This window comes from Diadema antillarum, unplaced genomic scaffold, assembly GCF_040938485.1.
Source record: "Diadema antillarum isolate AM-2024a unplaced genomic scaffold, OU_Dant_1.0 seq00000595_RagTag, whole genome shotgun sequence".
Lineage (NCBI taxonomy): Eukaryota > Metazoa > Echinodermata > Echinoidea > Diadematoida > Diadematidae > Diadema > Diadema antillarum.
The window spans coordinates 1-17,777 of NW_027271526.1; the positions used below are offsets into that span (position 1 = coordinate 1).

General features: G+C 39.8%; 1 protein-coding gene across 1 annotated transcript in view; it reads right to left on the bottom strand.

Moving 5' to 3' along the window:
- Positions 1–6,483: 6,483 nt before the first annotated feature.
- Positions 6,484–17,777, bottom strand: part of LOC139735728 (tubulin polyglutamylase TTLL5-like) — a gene marked incomplete at its 3' end in the record, with an annotated part of 73,451 nt that continues 62,157 nt past the window's right edge. The window contains exon 29 of the mRNA XM_071646474.1: positions 6,484–7,328. Coding sequence (XP_071502575.1) covers positions 6,484–7,328 — 845 coding nt within the window. The remainder of the gene's footprint in view (positions 7,329–17,777) is intronic.

The window sequence follows — 17,777 nt, forward strand, 5'->3', positions numbered from 1 at the left end:
CATTCTCATGATGAGTAACACCGTTTTGCTTATCATAAATGGAGATGTTCCAATCCGGTTCGAGTCCTCACTTTCCGCACAATCATCAGCAACCTTCTGCCTCTAAAAATGTGAGAATATTTTGATTTATGAAATAACGATCCCTGGAGGTCAGGTAATGATATAATCATGACAGGTTATTCATACCATCTGCCATTGGATGATCTGTGCCAATTTAGGTGGGTATGGGAATGGATGGGGTGGTGGTGGGGGGGTGGGGTGGGAGGGAGAGCTTCAGCTGATGTCAAGGCCAGAGCTAATGAATATTATTAGTTGCCTTGCTGGACAACCATAGTTCTGATGCTAAGACAAAAAGGCCGCCACTACATATAGGCATTTCTTCTTATTTTATTTTTTCCCCCATTTTTGCTAGGTATTGCATATACATCTATTTTTGTCCTGCAAGACATAGAACAACCCTCAGTGAAAGAAAGTGCCTCCCAAATGCAAATGCATGCAATTCTCACCAAATCCTAACTAAATGATTGCGAAAACAACAAATCAATGTCTGAGATTTTGTTGTATGTAGGGCCTATGTATATATATGATATATCTATGCATATTCTAAAACATTTTTGAATTATAATTCATGGACTAAAAATTAATTGATTTATAATTCTTTGCACAATGTGTTTCACTACATTGCATTTTGCTATAACATAGTTATCATGAACAGCTGTAATGGGCACAGGAAATGATTCTGTTATTATCAATATATCTCTCTCTTTTTATCTAGCTACATTGATATACATGTATCTACCAGTGTATTATCTATCTATCCTTCTATCTATCTATCTATCCTTCTATCTATCTATCTATCTATCTATCTATCTATCATAAAACCTATTTGGACTGCTTTACTCTTTCAAAGAATCACAGACTTGTACATGCACGAAAGCATATCTATTCGATCATGACAAACATTTCATCAAATGAGAAAGAAGACAGATCTCTGAGATAGTATAGGGCCTATATGGAAGATGTCTCTCCATTCCAGCTAACTTCTCATACTGGTCTACAAACTTCAACTTTTAGTGTGTGATGTTGCAACATCCTGAGTATGTGCTTCAGCATAATCGTCTGCTGGATCAATCAAGGACCACAAGGAAGCAAACATGAATGACCCTGTCCTCCTGGCCGAAACAATTGACAAAACAAACAAATAAACACACAGACAGACATAAAAGAGCAAATCACACAGACAAAACAAAAGACAAAAAATCCCTTATGCCCTTTAATTCTCAATGGACTTGCAGCAAATTTCTTTCTCCCTGACCAATTAGAGTAAAAGTACTATTACCCTCTTTAACTGTCTTCTCTTGAAGGGGGGGGGGGGGGGGACACTCCCACTGTAGACTGGTGTCTTGCAACCGTGACTGTCTCCTTGTCTAGCAGGCCCCCATGATATAAACCAAAATTAGCTGGCCTTTCTCTTCAAAAGACCCCGCAAAATCAACAAATGGCACGAAAGAGCCATTAATGTGTATTTTCTGCCACCCCCAATAACCCCAAATCCCTCCCTGCAGGTGCTGGCCTGCTGTATACCATGTGCTTATCTTGCCCCTCCCCCCCCCCCCCCCCTTTCCTTTTCCTTGGGGGCAGGGAAGACTAGTACAAGTGGTAGTACAGGAAACATCTGAGGAATGACTGTTTAAAGGCTGTGATTCAAATGTTTAGGATATCACCCCACATACATTGGAAAGAGCTATGCTCTAATCACATCAAAATGCCCAGGAGTTACCAACAAATCAACTATGAAGGTAAGGTCAGGACAAATGTATCATAAAAATAGCAAAATTTTGTCACTCAGAACACTGTAGGCCTACAGAGAGTATGCCTACATACACAAACACACTTACCCCTCCCCTCCATCCCCCCCCCCCCACACACACACAGAGGCTTGCACAAGATATCTTAGTATTGATTTCCACACATGTGTACTTCATATTAAACTAATTAATCCTTTGAAGGTTTTTGCTATAGTTTTTGTTTTTAAAGCAGCCATGCTGGTAGAAGACTGAAGAAGAAGAAGCCCCTCCCTTTTACAGGAATAATCCATTTTCCCTGGTTTCCTTCTTTTGTCCGCCAATCTGGGGCTTAGATAAAGCTGATGAGCTCACACTTGAACTTGAACCTTGCAGGCTCTCTTTATTGCTTTCCCAACACCATCACATATACCACCCAGTGTGTGTGTCAGCCACAAGATTGCTAGGACAGGCCAGAGAAAGAAAAGGAGAAAATGGGGATGGGGAGGGGGTTAGAGAGATAGATAGAAAGAAAAAGCATAGAGTGATAAAAAAAAAATTGACAGCTGGATAGTAGAAGACAAACAGCTTCAAGTATGTACAATTGTAGACCTATGCTAAAAAGGGAAAAGGAAGAGAGAGAGGGAGAAAGAGGGGAAGAGAGAGAGAGAGAGAGAGAGAGAGAGAGAGAGATGAATGGTGATGCATGGATATCATATGTTTATTTATGTATGTACAATGTACATTACATATGTTTGTATATATATGGGTGTATAAAGGATACCATATCAAAGTTATTCAAACATGGATTCCATCATTATGGCATTATAAAACTACAAGAAATTGAATGTGAAGAGTGGAAAGGAAAGAAGAGGGGGGTACAATATGCGAAAGAGTAGGCCTAGATGTTCACAATACAAAGAAACATATTAATTCGAGAAAAAGGAAAAAAGCTGCCTTATTTTGCAAGGACATCCTTGTTTCTAATTTACCATCATACACGAATACTTATTTTTTTGGTTAAAAACACCTTTAAAAAATTCACTTCATATTCTAATTAACTTCATAAAAAGAGTGAAATAAAACAGAAGAATAAATTTCACAGTAATAAGACGTATGACAGGATAGTTAAGGAATTTTAAAGTTTGTTTGGAGAGCACAGTCATGCTGGCTGCAATAACAAGTACAACTTCTATATGGTGATGTCATCATTTCATCCAATTTGCACAGTATGTATCTGTGTGTACAATATTTAGATGGATGCACATCATGTGGTGAAGGAAAGAGTTTATTTATAAGGACTTATTTTAAGAGCACTAATGAATGAGTTAAATGTGGGCACACATGGTTAATTGAATGAGGCAGCGTTAATTTCTGCAGAGCATCTGTGGACCAACCTTGCCAGCACCCTCTGTCTGGAGCACTGCTGAGCGAGTTCTGTCTCCTCTCACTGCCCTCCCCCCCCCCCTTTCTCCTTCCCTTTTTTCCCCCACTCTCCCCCCCCCCCCCATCCCCTCCTATTCTTTCTTCATCCAATCAACACTCTTTATACCAAGTCTTTTCCACACACAGACCTATGCACTGATGCACATTGCCTCAATAACAATTAAAGACATGGTAGCGCGGAGAAATGTGGGTGGTCCAGTTGAACTGTTCTTCATGCGCTGCCCATTGGAGTACATTCAGAAACCACAAATAGCACTGGTCATCCAGATGTCAGCAAATATGTGTATCAAAGTGTAAGCTCATGGGTAATGGCCGACTCCAGATGAGATTCTTTGGTTGTATGTGTACTTACACAGAGATCAAAACAGTACATAATTTGAAAAGGGGATTCTCGAATTTATTCGAACTCGCCCAGACTTCCCATTCTATGGTATCCTCATGCTACTGGGTCTTTAAAGGGATACTATAGTTTTGATTGAGATGGGAATTCAGATTTTAATTTTTTTCAAGGTAACAAGAAACCACTGATGAAATATTAAAGAGCATACAATTCCAAGAGGAATTCAAAGTCTATTTGATGAAAATTGGTTTTGTAATGGCAGAGATAGCCAAAAACAAAGTAAAAGAAAGTGGTCCTAACAAAAGGTGGGTCCTACCTTTTATTAAGACCTCTTTGTTTCTGGACATCTCTGCAATTTCCACAACAACAAAAAATCATCAAATAAACTTTGAATTCCTCTTAGAATTGTATGCTCTTTCATATTCAATAAAAGGTTTCTCATCATCTCAACAAAAAAAAAGTTGGAAACCTGAAGCCCCATCATCTCAACCAAAACTATACCATCCCTTTAAGATACTTTGCTTCTATGGATAAACATAGTTGACTGATTGGTAGACTTCGCCTTGAACCAATCACCTTTGATCCATGCATGCCTACACGCACCAGCAAAATACAATGGAAGCCAAGAGGTATCCCATACTCTTCTTCCTGTACTTCCCCCTTTTAACCCCCACCCCCTCTTCTTCTCCCCCTTCCTTACTTCCCAATACTCCAGTCTCACCCCAAGCTCCACTATCATCATTAATCTAGTTTAGATGAGTTTTGCAATCTCTAGATAAGCTATCATCACAGGGGGGAGGGTTTTATTGCCACAGAGAAAGAGAGAGGGGGGAGAAAGAGAGAGAGAGAGGGATAGGGAGAGGGATGCGATGATTAATGGGTCATTGAAGGTACCAGGCAGCGTCCGACCTTGGACAGGCTGGCTGCATCTATGCTAATGACCCCGAAAGGCCTGGCCTGAGAGATGAACATCTGTGCTCCTTTTCCCTGGTATACCAGCACTGGCAATTCACTGCAGCTAAACCTGACTGCTCTGGCTATACACCATGACAGTCCAAGAGCTGAGTACATCTCTCTGAACAAATTGTGTAGCACTTTAATTAAATTACGCATTATATGGGACTTGAGCATTTCTTTCTTCTTCTCCTTTTTTTTTCCCCCTGTTGAAGCTGCATCGCTTTCACTTTGTTGATATGACATGTGAGATGACACAAAATATAGAATATGGTATAGCATGATAAAGATAACTCGAGATTGTAATTTGTCATCACTGACAAATTAAGGGGATCCAATTTTTTTTTTAATCAATGATTTGAGTCCTGATCGCAATAGGCATGACCATACAAGTTTCATCTGTGTTTAGAGACATTGGCCGTGTGATGTTTGCATTCTCATGTAGCAAAGGGAATCATATCTGCCATGTTTGGTACCAAATTCTGTATACACTATAACGAAGAAACAGCAACAAGTACATATGACCTTTGACCCACCTTTACACTCCCAAGATTGCATCTGATGAAATAGTGGTTATTTTGTGAAATGATTCTCGCGACATCGTTTATACGTGTGAAAAATATGGAAAAGACAGGACAGGTATTCACCAAGATACAAGATGAAACATTTATGACCTTTGATCCTAATTTACATACCCAAGATGTTGTCCGATCTAGTAGTTGTTATTTTATGAAATAATGTATGTGACATGAACTAAACATGTGCAAAATATGGGGGTGATAGGGCGTGTTTTTCTTGAGTTATTGCAAAGAAAGTTGTAGAAAAAAAGAAATATCTCAATACATAGAAGATAAGCTTTAATTCATAATTTTCTTTTCCATTACTAAACTTCAAAGACTGTGGTTATCACTGAATCACTTGATACACTACCACTTGTGTTGCCAATTTCATATCATAGTTTGTGAAGGAAATGTAAAATTCACTGCTAAGGAATACTGGTATGTATGTCAATGAAAGAGTTCTATCATAGATCATTAAACTCTGTAACCCTCCTAATCTCACTATATTCATGTGGTGAGTTTTACTGCAACTCAAGTCACCACATGAGAATTCTTGTGAAGCATCAATTGTTCACAAAAAGCCATTGAAAGTCCAAACATCTCATTAATGCATTTTACAGACAAACATCTCTAGTGCAAACTTGACTGCTGAAAATAGATAATGCTTTCTACTCATGTGTGTCATATTTCACTTTCATATTTCAATTATTACATGAATGAAATTTATATGTGAATTCAAGATGCACAGCACACATGACATGCAGCATACTAATTCCTTATCTGTTGGGCCCAATTCAATTCTGAGCATTGAAAAATACAGCCCAGTGCCAGTACATAGGCTTGCTATCTTCTACAGATGTTAAACAAGTCTTCTGTAACTATACTGCATCTGGGTTTTTTTGACCTTACTGCATTCAACCTTGTAGTTCCTGTCTCTTTTTGAATTGACTATGCAAAAAATTTGTAAGTTTATTTTACCTTTTAATCTCCACAAACTGAACAAAGAAAACCATGGATTTCCATGAGCAGTCAATAAAATACAGCACATTCTCTGAAAAACTTATCCAACTTAAGTGAGTTATCTATGTATCTTTGTTTTGTACATCATCATGTGTCAAAACTACATGGAAAGTAGAGAAATCAATACTACTCAATAAAGGCAAAATAAGGCAAATAGTTACAGCACTGTATATTGAGGTCATGTCTCACTTGCAATGTAGTCAGACTTTATCAACTTCAAGGTTAGATATCTGAGAGATGGAAAAAAAAATTGGGGGGGGGGGGGAAGGGTATTCAGGATGCAAACATCTTTCCTCATTTAGAGGAAAGACAAGGTGAAGGTAAGCCTGCAGATTCCCAAACATTAATCACAGAAGAACACCCTTGAAGTGGCCCTTACCTTTTCTTGATGTTTGGCCTTGCTCTGCTGGGACAACTCATACGCCATCTGTTGCTGTTCGTGGAGGCTGAGCGGGCGTGACGGACCGTTGCTCATATGTCTGCTGCCCCCTGCCTTCACTCCGGTCCTTCCGTCCTGCTGCTGCTGCAATGCATTGTGGGACTGGGCCTGACCCTTGGCCGTCCCTCCGGACACGGTCAGCTGCTGCATGGCTCTCAGCTGGGCGCCGTAGGCATCGTCCGACCATCCGTTGGCCAGGCCAGACCCCTGGCCAGAATTCACCTTCGCCGCGCCCATTGGTCCACTGATCTCGGAGCTATCTTTAGAGCTGGTATCCGTGGTAACGCTGTGAGTTCTATTTAGGGGTACGGCGCCCTGGCTGGATGCCCGCATGTGGTGACTTGTTTGCTCCATACTCGCTCCACTGCGCCCCTTCTCAACCGGCGCTTCCCCATCCACACGGCTTCCACCACCACCACCACCAACCCTGGAGTGGAGCCCGCCCCCGAGGTGTCCATCCACCGCTATGGCTGAGGGGGCCGGGCCTTGACTCTGAGGCCGCACGTGGCCCATGCTGCCTGAGCGTGACCGTGACCCGCTTCGGCTCAGACTGCTAGTTAAGACAGGGTTGGTGCCGTACCCTCCTCCTCCTCCGACGTGCGTTGACTGGGGTGGGCCCTGCAGCGGGTTAACCAGTCCAAAGTGCTGCTCCACGTACTTCTGTGTCAGCAGGTTCTGATTCTGGACACTGGACGCCGAATACTGGCGGGCAGCCTGTCGCTTGGCAAGCCTCTGTAGGGCTTCCTGAATGGCCTGCTGGCTACTTTCTGAGAAATGCCTGGCAGCTATGATGAGTAGAAACAAACACACAAAATGGTAAAATGATTTCTCTATGCATACAAATGTAGCTTAGCACTATCAACATTAAATTTGTTACTCTGTGACTGATCATCCTTTCAAAGTGCTATCTAGACTGCATTTGTTACTCTGCGGCTGACCACCATTTCAGGGAAGGCAGTTGGGAAGTTGCAGTGGGAAGCTCTTTTAACCCCATGAGGATGGACTGATTTTGCTACAACACGCAACACAGACACCTGCCCAAGTATACTTGGGACTCATCCTTAATGGGTTAAATGCTACAAAACTTCAGCTAAGCTTGACAAATATCACAAAATCTGAACGACCTATTAGTGTATCATGCATCAAGCAGTGCTTGCAAGACACAAATATAACACATGTTTCCACTCATCCCACACACTACATCCCAGCATAATACTATAGCAGACACTGTAATTGTCAGTCTAATGCTAAACTACACACATCCATCAGATAGTAATGAGTGGATTAACAAGCAAACACATGGTGTTGCTTACTTTTCCTTACCCTTGGGCTTTATAGGGATAAGCCACTTGATTTATTCTGTTCACGAAGTCTCAGTTACTCAGTGTGTGTAATCTAATGCCCCTGTTTTCAAGTCAGAAGTAGAGTGTTTATAGTCATTTCTGACATCATAAAATCTCAGGTCTTTAACTTGTCTACAACAATATGGTTTGGATACAAAACGGTAGTGATACAAGTACCTCCTTGGTCCTGGACAGAAGATATTACATGTACACAGACCAAACATCTGATACACAGAATCCTCATCTCTGTTGTTGATATTAAAATTTGTGACTTGTTTCCACACAATTTTCCCCTCTGCCTGCATTACTTGCTACCTTTTTGCATTATGCCTGTCAGTGTCACTAACACCTCTTTCCCAGTACATAAGGTTTCATTTCTACCCTGATTGTCATGAAAACTTCCAGTTAAAAGAAAAACTAGAAATGTCGCTATGGCGACTGATGCCTCCGCCATAATGCATGATTCTCCCAATAGGCGTATAGTACAATGTCTTCACAATGTGTGATCCATGACAGTTTCACATAACTGGCAAAATACTGAAATGACAGGTTTGTCAGATATGTCTTGAACTGGGTTTGCTTTAATTTTCTAAGAGTGCAGGTACACATATTTGGGGAATTGAGAATTTTTACTTGAATTCTGACAGACCTTTTTATAAGTTTATGCATTGAGTAATTTCCAAGGTATGAAGAAAGAGTGTAATGACGGTACAAAATGGATTTTTTTTTTTTTTTTTGGGGGGGGGAGGGGCATTGAAACCTGGCCTTTGACCCTTAACCTTTGACCTTTGACCTTCCGGATGGAAATTTCCAAGAGAATCTCCATTAGGTAATGCATGTAATAAGTTTTGAAACTAATAATGCAAGCATTGCATATACTAGTATATAAGGGAAATAGTAAAATTTTGAGGAGTTGACCTTGGCCTTTGACCCATGACTATTGACCCATGACCCCTAAATTCCCTAGATAATCCCTGCCAGTCAGTACATGCGTATGTACCAAGTTCCACGAAGATACATTGAACCATTTGCGAGAAAAGTGATATTGCAACATTTTCACCTAACCTTTGACCTTTTGACCTTTGACCTTATGACATGAAACTCTCTCTGGAGAATCTTTACGCAGTAGTACATGTCCACACCAACTTTCACCAAAATACCTTTGGGCATTGCATAGGTATGGGGGAAATTGCAACACTTGTAGCATTTGACCTTGACCTTTTGACCTTTGACCTCTTGCCAATGTCACTAAAATCATATCAACTAATTGTCCCATCATACATGATCATTGGACCAAGTTTGGTGAAAGCTGCTTCATCCAGTTTTGAGTTATCACGTAAACAGATAAATTTTAGGATTTGACCTTGATCTTTGACCTTTGACCTCTGTCCGATTTCACTGAAAAACTAATCAAGTAATTGTCCCATCATACATCATCCTCCAACAAAGTTTGGTGAAATTTACTTCCATCCAGTCTTGAGTTATCGCGTAAACGGATACAATTTCATGATTTGACCTTGACCTTTGACCTTTGACCTTTGGCCGATTTCACCCAAAATCTAATCAAATAATTGCCCCATCATACTTCATACTTGGACCAAGTTTGGTAAAATTCCAGTAAATATTACTCAAGTTATCGCGTAAACGAAAGCGGACGGACGTACGTACGGACGTACGGACGGACGGACAACCCGAAAACATAATGCCTCCGGCACCACTTCGTGGCGGAGGCATAAAAACCCAGAAGAAAACAGTCAGAGATAACATTGTAAATCTCATCACACCCACACTCCTCCAAGTCATCACTGAAATCAAGCAAGCAGTTCCTGATAGTGACACAGACTCTCACCCACAACACCACTCAAAATTTTGCAGTGCTGCAATCTATCCATTTCTTCAAATTTAACACCCTCTAGAATACCAGGCATTTCTCAGGTATCTTATCCTATTTTTCCCCTTACTACACCCGGACAGAACCCAGACAGAGTCAACCTAAAAAAAAAATACTAATAATAAAAAGAAGAAGAAGAAAAAAAATTCCCCATGGATATAAGTGCACCAGGGAGCAGTCAAGTACGTATTGTTGAGTTGACCTCGCTGGGGTCAAGAGACTAATAGCGGGCAGAAAGCTAACAGATATCAATGTCTTTTGTGTCAGAATGTCACATTTCTCTTAATCCTATTCTCCTCCCATTCCTTCTCCTTCTGCATAATAATAATCGTAATCGGGTCCTTGTATGCCGAGGTCTTGTATGCCTGGGTCTTGAGTTTCCTCATTGTGGGTTCGTGTGGGCGGTCACAAGAGCACATTCTACAGTTCCACTTTTAATTTTGTCCTTATTTTCTTTAACATGCTAGGGAAATATTTGCTCTTTCACATTTCATAAGATATTAGGAGGAATGTAATGAAATACTGTTCCTTGAATGAAGCAATATAGATTAGATTGCCTGGATATGAAATGGAACCACAAAGGGAAAAAAAAAGTAGGATGTATTTATTCATTTGTTTATATCGCAGGGGTGGGGGTGGGGTAGAGATACAGGAGGGGGGGGGAGGAGAAAACAGCCATATTTTGTTACAGATATTAAACACTGTTGCTTAACAGCAAGTCAGATATGTATCCTTGATGCCATTATTTAACAACAGGGTGATTAATTTCCCCTGCCAATTGCGTGACAAAACCTTAGAGAAACAGAAAGTGTTGATTTCATCTGTATGATATATGCCCTCTACGAATTACTTTTTTTCTTGGGGAGGGGGGGGGGGGGCCTATGGCTATCAGAGGCATGTCTCCTTAAATTCTAAAATAGTTGGATAGGAACCTAATAACTCTGAAATACAAATCCATGTGCTGAGTGATGGTATAATTCTGGCAAAAGGTTATTTATGGATCTTAAATCAAGCATTTAGGGGCTATAGAACATTGTTGAAATAACATACAATTGAATCCATTGCCAAATCCACTACTAGTAACTAAGTATATGTACCAATCAAGGTTGCATAAAGGCTACAAGCCATGAAAGAGTCAAGTGCTTACAGTGGAAAAAACATCTTGGTAATCTCATTTGCAACATGTTACAAAAAAAAAGCCTGATTTTATGATTTTGATATCATCAAAGTCCCAGGACTGTTAACTTCCAATGACATACAATTTGCTTCACTTTTACTTCAAAAATCTTTAAATACCAGAAAAAAAAAAGGAAAAAAAGAGAAAAAAGTAAGTAAGCTGGTTATCAAATAAGCAGCTTCGGCAAATTCAGCTTTGAATTTTGGATGCAGCCATGTCCGCATGAAACTAGGGTTTTCAAACACAATAACTCAGTACTAGTCACATGTGTCTGGTTTAAGAAAAAGGCTTTTCTATAATATCTGAACATTCTCAGCCTTTAAAATTTGAAGAAGACACAGTCTACATGTCAACCTATTGATTTTTTAATGAAGGTCAAAGTTTTAGCGGTTATTGTTATGACTCTCCCTACTGAATACGGGGAATCGTAAATAAATCTAACCAAATGAGGGCACAAGAGAAATAAACTTTTAGGACTATTGCTTGATGCTCCGAAGGTCCCCCTCCACAGTAGGACCGCTGCAAAGTTTCTTTTGTTTGTTTTTTTCTTCGTTCATTTTTGTCATACACCTTGTGACAGAAGACTGTGAACCAGAAGTCCCCATCACATTAAAGAAAGAAAAAAAAAAAACGAAAAAGTGTAGAAGAAATAATCATTACACTGCCCCTGGCAGCAACAGCCAACCAGACATCTGAAATGCTGAATAAATAACAATAATGATAATGATAATAAATATGTGAGTACTAATACTGAGAACATTCCCCTTAAACATTCAAATGAAACTACACTTGCTGAGACACAAATCCTAACCTGCATAGCATATGAGATATTCGTTTACTGTACAGTGCAGATGATGTACAATGAAGGCCAATGCGTCCTTGGGGAAAAATTACCAGATTGAATTAAACTAGGTTGACATAAACTAAGATAAAGAAGGGGAAAAAAATCCTATCATCAAAGCAAGAGAACAAAAAAAAAAAAAAATATGTGCTGTCTCGACGGGACATCAAACTTTGATCTGCAAACATTAAAACATGAAATATTCTTCATCAACTTTCTTTGACTGACAAATGTAAAAAAGGGACAGAGAAAGAACATTGTTTTCTTACATTACACTTTGGCAAAAGGGCAAAATGAAAGCGGATTGTCATAGTTCATATTTATGATCTTGGGTAGCGATTCGGAGAGCTCGCAGACGTCATGTGATCGAAGGCAGACTCTGATTATGCTCCCCATGAGGGGCATTGACGTTTGCTTAGTTGAGGTTCAACCACACTTTGAACAATGATGAATTGAAGCTAGATGCCCTTCATTTCTTTTCGCATCTTAACTACTAACCCCTCCACAAGTGAAATAAATCACAACCTTTCTTTCTTCTTTGTTTTTTTGTTTTGTTTTCGTTTCATCTTTCATTATGTTTGTAATATCTTGTCAGGTTCATTTTGTTTTTGTCGGGCATGGCTGTTGAGCTTCCACAAAATGGTTGATATTACCTACTTAATTTGCTTGCACAACAGCAGAATTTATTCCATGGAAAAAGGCCTTCCCCTTCTTTTTGTTTTGATTTATTTTCTGCTGCCAGAATAGTGCAACTGTGCAGGCTACTTAACAAATCATCAAATTTACCGGTGTCACTTACACTGCTGGTAGATGATTGACATGGCAAATATCAAAGAGATATAAATATATTGTATACATTACCAAGTAATTAAACAAAATAACTAAAATTCATGCAGTTCTGACATCTCGTTTTTTTCTTTTTTCTTTTTGCACACAGGAACACCTTACCATACTAAACTCCCCCTAGTACAATAGAATATCTAATATGATATGTCCACTACACTCTCTCTATCTGCAAATTATGACAGACATCCTTGTCCTCTACCAAAATCTTCCCCAATTGTGGAACAACTCAGGCTCAAGATTTACAGTATATACAGGAATAGGAGCTTGTGCTATACATTCAATATTTCAGATCTAAGTGTTCTCCCGTTTGGCAATGGGGATGAAGAAGTTGATGTGGCAGTGCCACACCGTGGCCTTGAGAGTGACTGACTGTGATATCTTTACCAGCCACGTACTAGCTACTACCAGCCAGGTATCTGGTTCAAGACCCCCTCTGGATGCTACGGAAAATGGAGGCAACGACCTCCGAGGAATGGCGATCGCAAATGTGAACGAACGCCCTTGAATGAGCAGTGTCTGCTATCTGCAATGGCTATCCAACACCCCCGCCCACTCCTGTAAAAAAAAAAAAAAAAAAGATGCTGGCAGCAGATTCCTGACTACCGAGGAAAAGGTGGGTGATGCATCATATCATAATCGCAAAGGTCGAGATGGTCTGGTCTAATGGAGGCTGCTTTCCAACTTCATTACTTATTGCTCAAGGACATTGAATACAAGAAGGTGGCAATTTTCTTCTAAAAGATCTGTAAGCTCAAATGGAAACTAGATAAAACTATGGGGGCATAGGGTCTCCAACAAGAAAAAAAAAAAGGACAAGAAGAGGAGAAAGACAAAAACAAACAAACATTGACACATGACACAATAGCTTCATTCCAAGGTATTCGAAGCTCTTGGCAAAGTGGAAATAACAGACACATACACTGTAAATGGAATGTCACAGAAAAATTTGGGAAATGTCATACCCATATCAGCCCATGGTTTGATATGTGGACCCTCTAGGATCTCAAAATGGAATGAAAACGACCGATTGGGGAATGTTTCTGCCATACAGTTTATTCCCAGGTAAGTTTCAGAGCTACTTTGCGTCAAACTGATGCTGTCAAGGGGGGGGGGGGGGGGGAGCAGAAAAGGAGCTAAGGAAAGGAAAAGAGCATATTCCTGGAGGAGCGATAGCCGAAATCGTCCGGAAGTATACATGTCTGGTCTGTCTTTAAAGGAATGTGTGCCCTCTCTAGAGTGGGACATTTGGGAATATTGAGTGAAATCAATGCTTTTAAGTATTTTGGTCCTCAGTAGTTCCTATTGTTAGTCAATTTTTTGTTTCATCTCTCTCTCTCTCTCTCTCTCTTTTTTTTTTGGGGGGGGGGGGAAGGGGTTGGGCATTAAGGCGGGGGTTACAGAGGTGGTGGGTGGAAGAAGCTGAGATGTCAAAATCCTGATTCCTATGTGATTTTAACAATGCTAATAACACTGGGGAGTGAAATGATGGACTGGACCCAAATATTAATGGAAATCCCTGTGGGAAGAAGAAGAAGAAGAAAAAAAAACCAAACCGAACCAAACCTGACCCATAAATTGGGTGTGAAAACCTGCAAAGGAAGTTTAAGCTTTTCTGGTAGTAACGTTAGCACTAGTTTTGGTATGGCAAAGAAGGAAATTACAATTGACAGCAATGCAGTCTTTCCTATGTATAGGAGAATAAAAATTATACCCTAAGATATCCGACCAACACACTGTTATAGAAAGACCCACACATAAACATTAACACACACACACACACACACATGCACACACACACACAAAAATATGTATATGACTAATTTATAAGTATCTATATTTTTCCATATTAAATTTCAAATCAGTTTTTCAGTCGGCCCAATTTCTATTCCTCTCTTAAATCATAACAGAACATCAGATGGTTGTTACCATTCCTTCTACGCCCATAGTAATACCACCAACGACAAAACGTCCTAAAGCTCTTAAAACTCCATCACTGGCAATGTTAGGCAAGAAGCACAGAGAGCATGTGATTTGGTAAATCGAATTGGTAGAGAGCGTTTTGTCATATCCCACACCCTGCATGATGCATTTTTAAAGGTCTGAATGAATAGTAGCTGTACTGCGTATGTTTCCTCTGATACCATGAAAGTATCTTTTAAAATCTTTGTAGCTTTCACGATACAGTGAATGGATGTCAAGAACAGAGCAAGCTTGCAGAAAGAACTCCCCATCCAACCCCTCACAAATGAGGACACCACTGCCAGTTATCTCAACTCATCTTTCTACACCTAACTCAAGGCAACATTTACAGACGCTGACATCACTGAATTTAGGATTCCAGTGACTCACATACACACACACACACACACACACATACCTAGACATAAACAAAAAGACACAGACACACCCACACAAACACATAATTACAACCACACACACATGGGCACATCTTAAAAAAACACATTTACACACATATACACACACACACATAGGCACACCCAAAAACATACTTTCACACACACACACACACACACACACACACACACACACACACACATAAATGTATGAATTCACATACATGCACACGCACGCGCACACACATACACCACTTTTTTCCGCTTCCTCTGATGACTGAGGCGAGTTGGGCATGCATTCCTCATGCCATCTGCTAAAATTATCACTATTTTTTTTTTTTGCCCCTACAAAGTGGGAACACTGCTGGTTTGATTGGTGTTATGCGTTATTGGTACTGGCGGACTGAATTAGAGGTTAATTTTCCCCCTCTTCCGATTCCTACCAGCCCCCTCACAGACACACATCTGTGGGCGCAGAGGGCATGAGAACAGAAGTAACTGGAATTGAATAATAAAAAGTGAGCAACAACACTAGGGGAACTTCATAATGTCCACATATCTATCTATCTATCTATCCATCAATTCATCCGTCTGTCTATCTATCTATCTATCTATCTACCTACATGTATCTACCTATCTACCTGATGTATATATAAATTAATCTGCAATTTGATTCTTACTGATATAAAAAAAAAGTTGAAAAGAAGAATGAAAAAGTTGAAAAAGGAAAGAAGACTGATATTGAAGGAAACAGAAAAAGAAAACAGGAAAGCAGAAATTGCTGGACAGAAGGATAGACATAAGAATATTACATACACTGTAAAAGTGGATATGATGGCCTGAGAAAATTTTCATGCTCAGCCGGGGAGGCTGAATTTCATATGTTTTTAACTCTGCGGAATCAGGACACTAATTACTGGAAAATATGGCATGCAAAAATATTTGAGTGCCTTTAGTTTCGTGCTAGTTTCTGGTTGCACGAAATGCCTTAAAATCACCATATCGTGAAAATTTCCACTTTTACGGTATTTATATAAATTCTATACCGGCTAGACATTAGCAGGGTCCAAGCGGCCAGGTGCCACTGAAAATAAATGTTGGGCCACCAAATTTCAAAAAAGGTTATCTTATAATGGCCCAATTGTGCAGCTAAAATTCAAAATAAAATTGTATATTTCCTTTTATTTCGGGCCACTACAGTTCTCCTTCGGGATGCCAAAATTTCAAATTCAAAGATTTTTGTGGCCTAAAATGGGCCACCAGAGAATATTGTTAGCATTGAGCCCTGCATCTAAATTGAAAGAGAGATAGAAAGAGCGACAGACCACGGGTACACCGACAAGTAGACAAAGAAACAAATACACTGTAGATACACAGTAAAAGAGACAAACAGATCCACAGACAGACAGATATTTTTAGTAGGTGGAGGAATAAATCTGGTACTCTGTCTTCAGTATCATAAAGCTCTGATCAAACTGTAACATGTCCCATGTCAACGCAGAAAGGTCTGAAGTCCTTCCCTTGCCCTGATGATCGTCTGAGCCTCCATAATCACGCTACCTTCTGCAGACATCAATGTAGCCGGGCACCTGGGCACACATACCGGCTTGCAACATTTTGCACATTGTCATGAAATCACACATGCTCTCGCACTGCGATAAATCATATTCACCGACAGGGGTGTGCAAGCATGCAGTCTAAATTCACATCTGGGGTCTTTTTCCGGGGTGGGTAGAAATTCTGGTGGGCGAAAGTAATGAGCACTAACTCTTGCTGCGTTCCAGCAGAGTGTGTGTTAAAGTGTTACTTTTACAGTTTTTTTTTTAAATTTTGAATATGCAATATTGTATGACAAATTAACACTGTTGTAGACACTGAAACAAGCAATAAATTTGGGGATGAATCTACATTTCAACATTGAATATCGACAGAAATTGATATCATAAAATGTATCTGACCTATTATGATCTTTGTCTTCCTACTAATCCTCATCTTTATCAGTACCAAAAATGCCTTTCAATACATATTCATTAGCAAAGAATAGAATTTCAGTGTTTTGTGGAAAATGCAAGAAGATAATAATGATCGCTAGTTTTTATATAGCGCATTTCATACTTGTTAAGAATGTCACTGTGCTTTACAGACTATTATTACCCCAGTCACTGGATACATTATTCCCAACCAGCACCGACAGTGCTTATTCTCCACTCCCTGGGGAACATTCATTCCCCCCCCCCCCCATCCACACACTCACACACACACACACACACACAAATCTAGTCAGTTTCTACCTAAACATGTGTTAATCATCAAAACAATACTGGGACCTTAAAGGGAACCCAAACCTAAAGAGCAATGTAGATTGAGTGAAAGGAGCAACATTCGTAGAATGCATCAATTCAAGGAAAATCGGACAATTGATTCAAAAGTTATGAATTTTTAAAGTTTTGGTGTTGGAACTGCTGGATGAGCAGACTACTAGAGGTTATGACATATGTGTGGACAACAAGATAAAGAAATTATAAAGGGAATTCCACAAAAACTCATTTTTCATGAAACTACACATTCCATCAACTTGATACTGAGATATCTTAAGGTTAGCAAATATTCCCCCTGCTTTCTGAAAGCGGTTAGTCAAGTGCTCTTTCATTATGCTAGAAAAGTGAATTTTTGTGGAATTCCACATCATTCCACAAAGAGAGACAGGAACCTTCTTTACTTTTCATTGAAGTCGCAGAAAATTATTAAGTGAGGAATTCGACTCCATCATCTATTCGTTAAA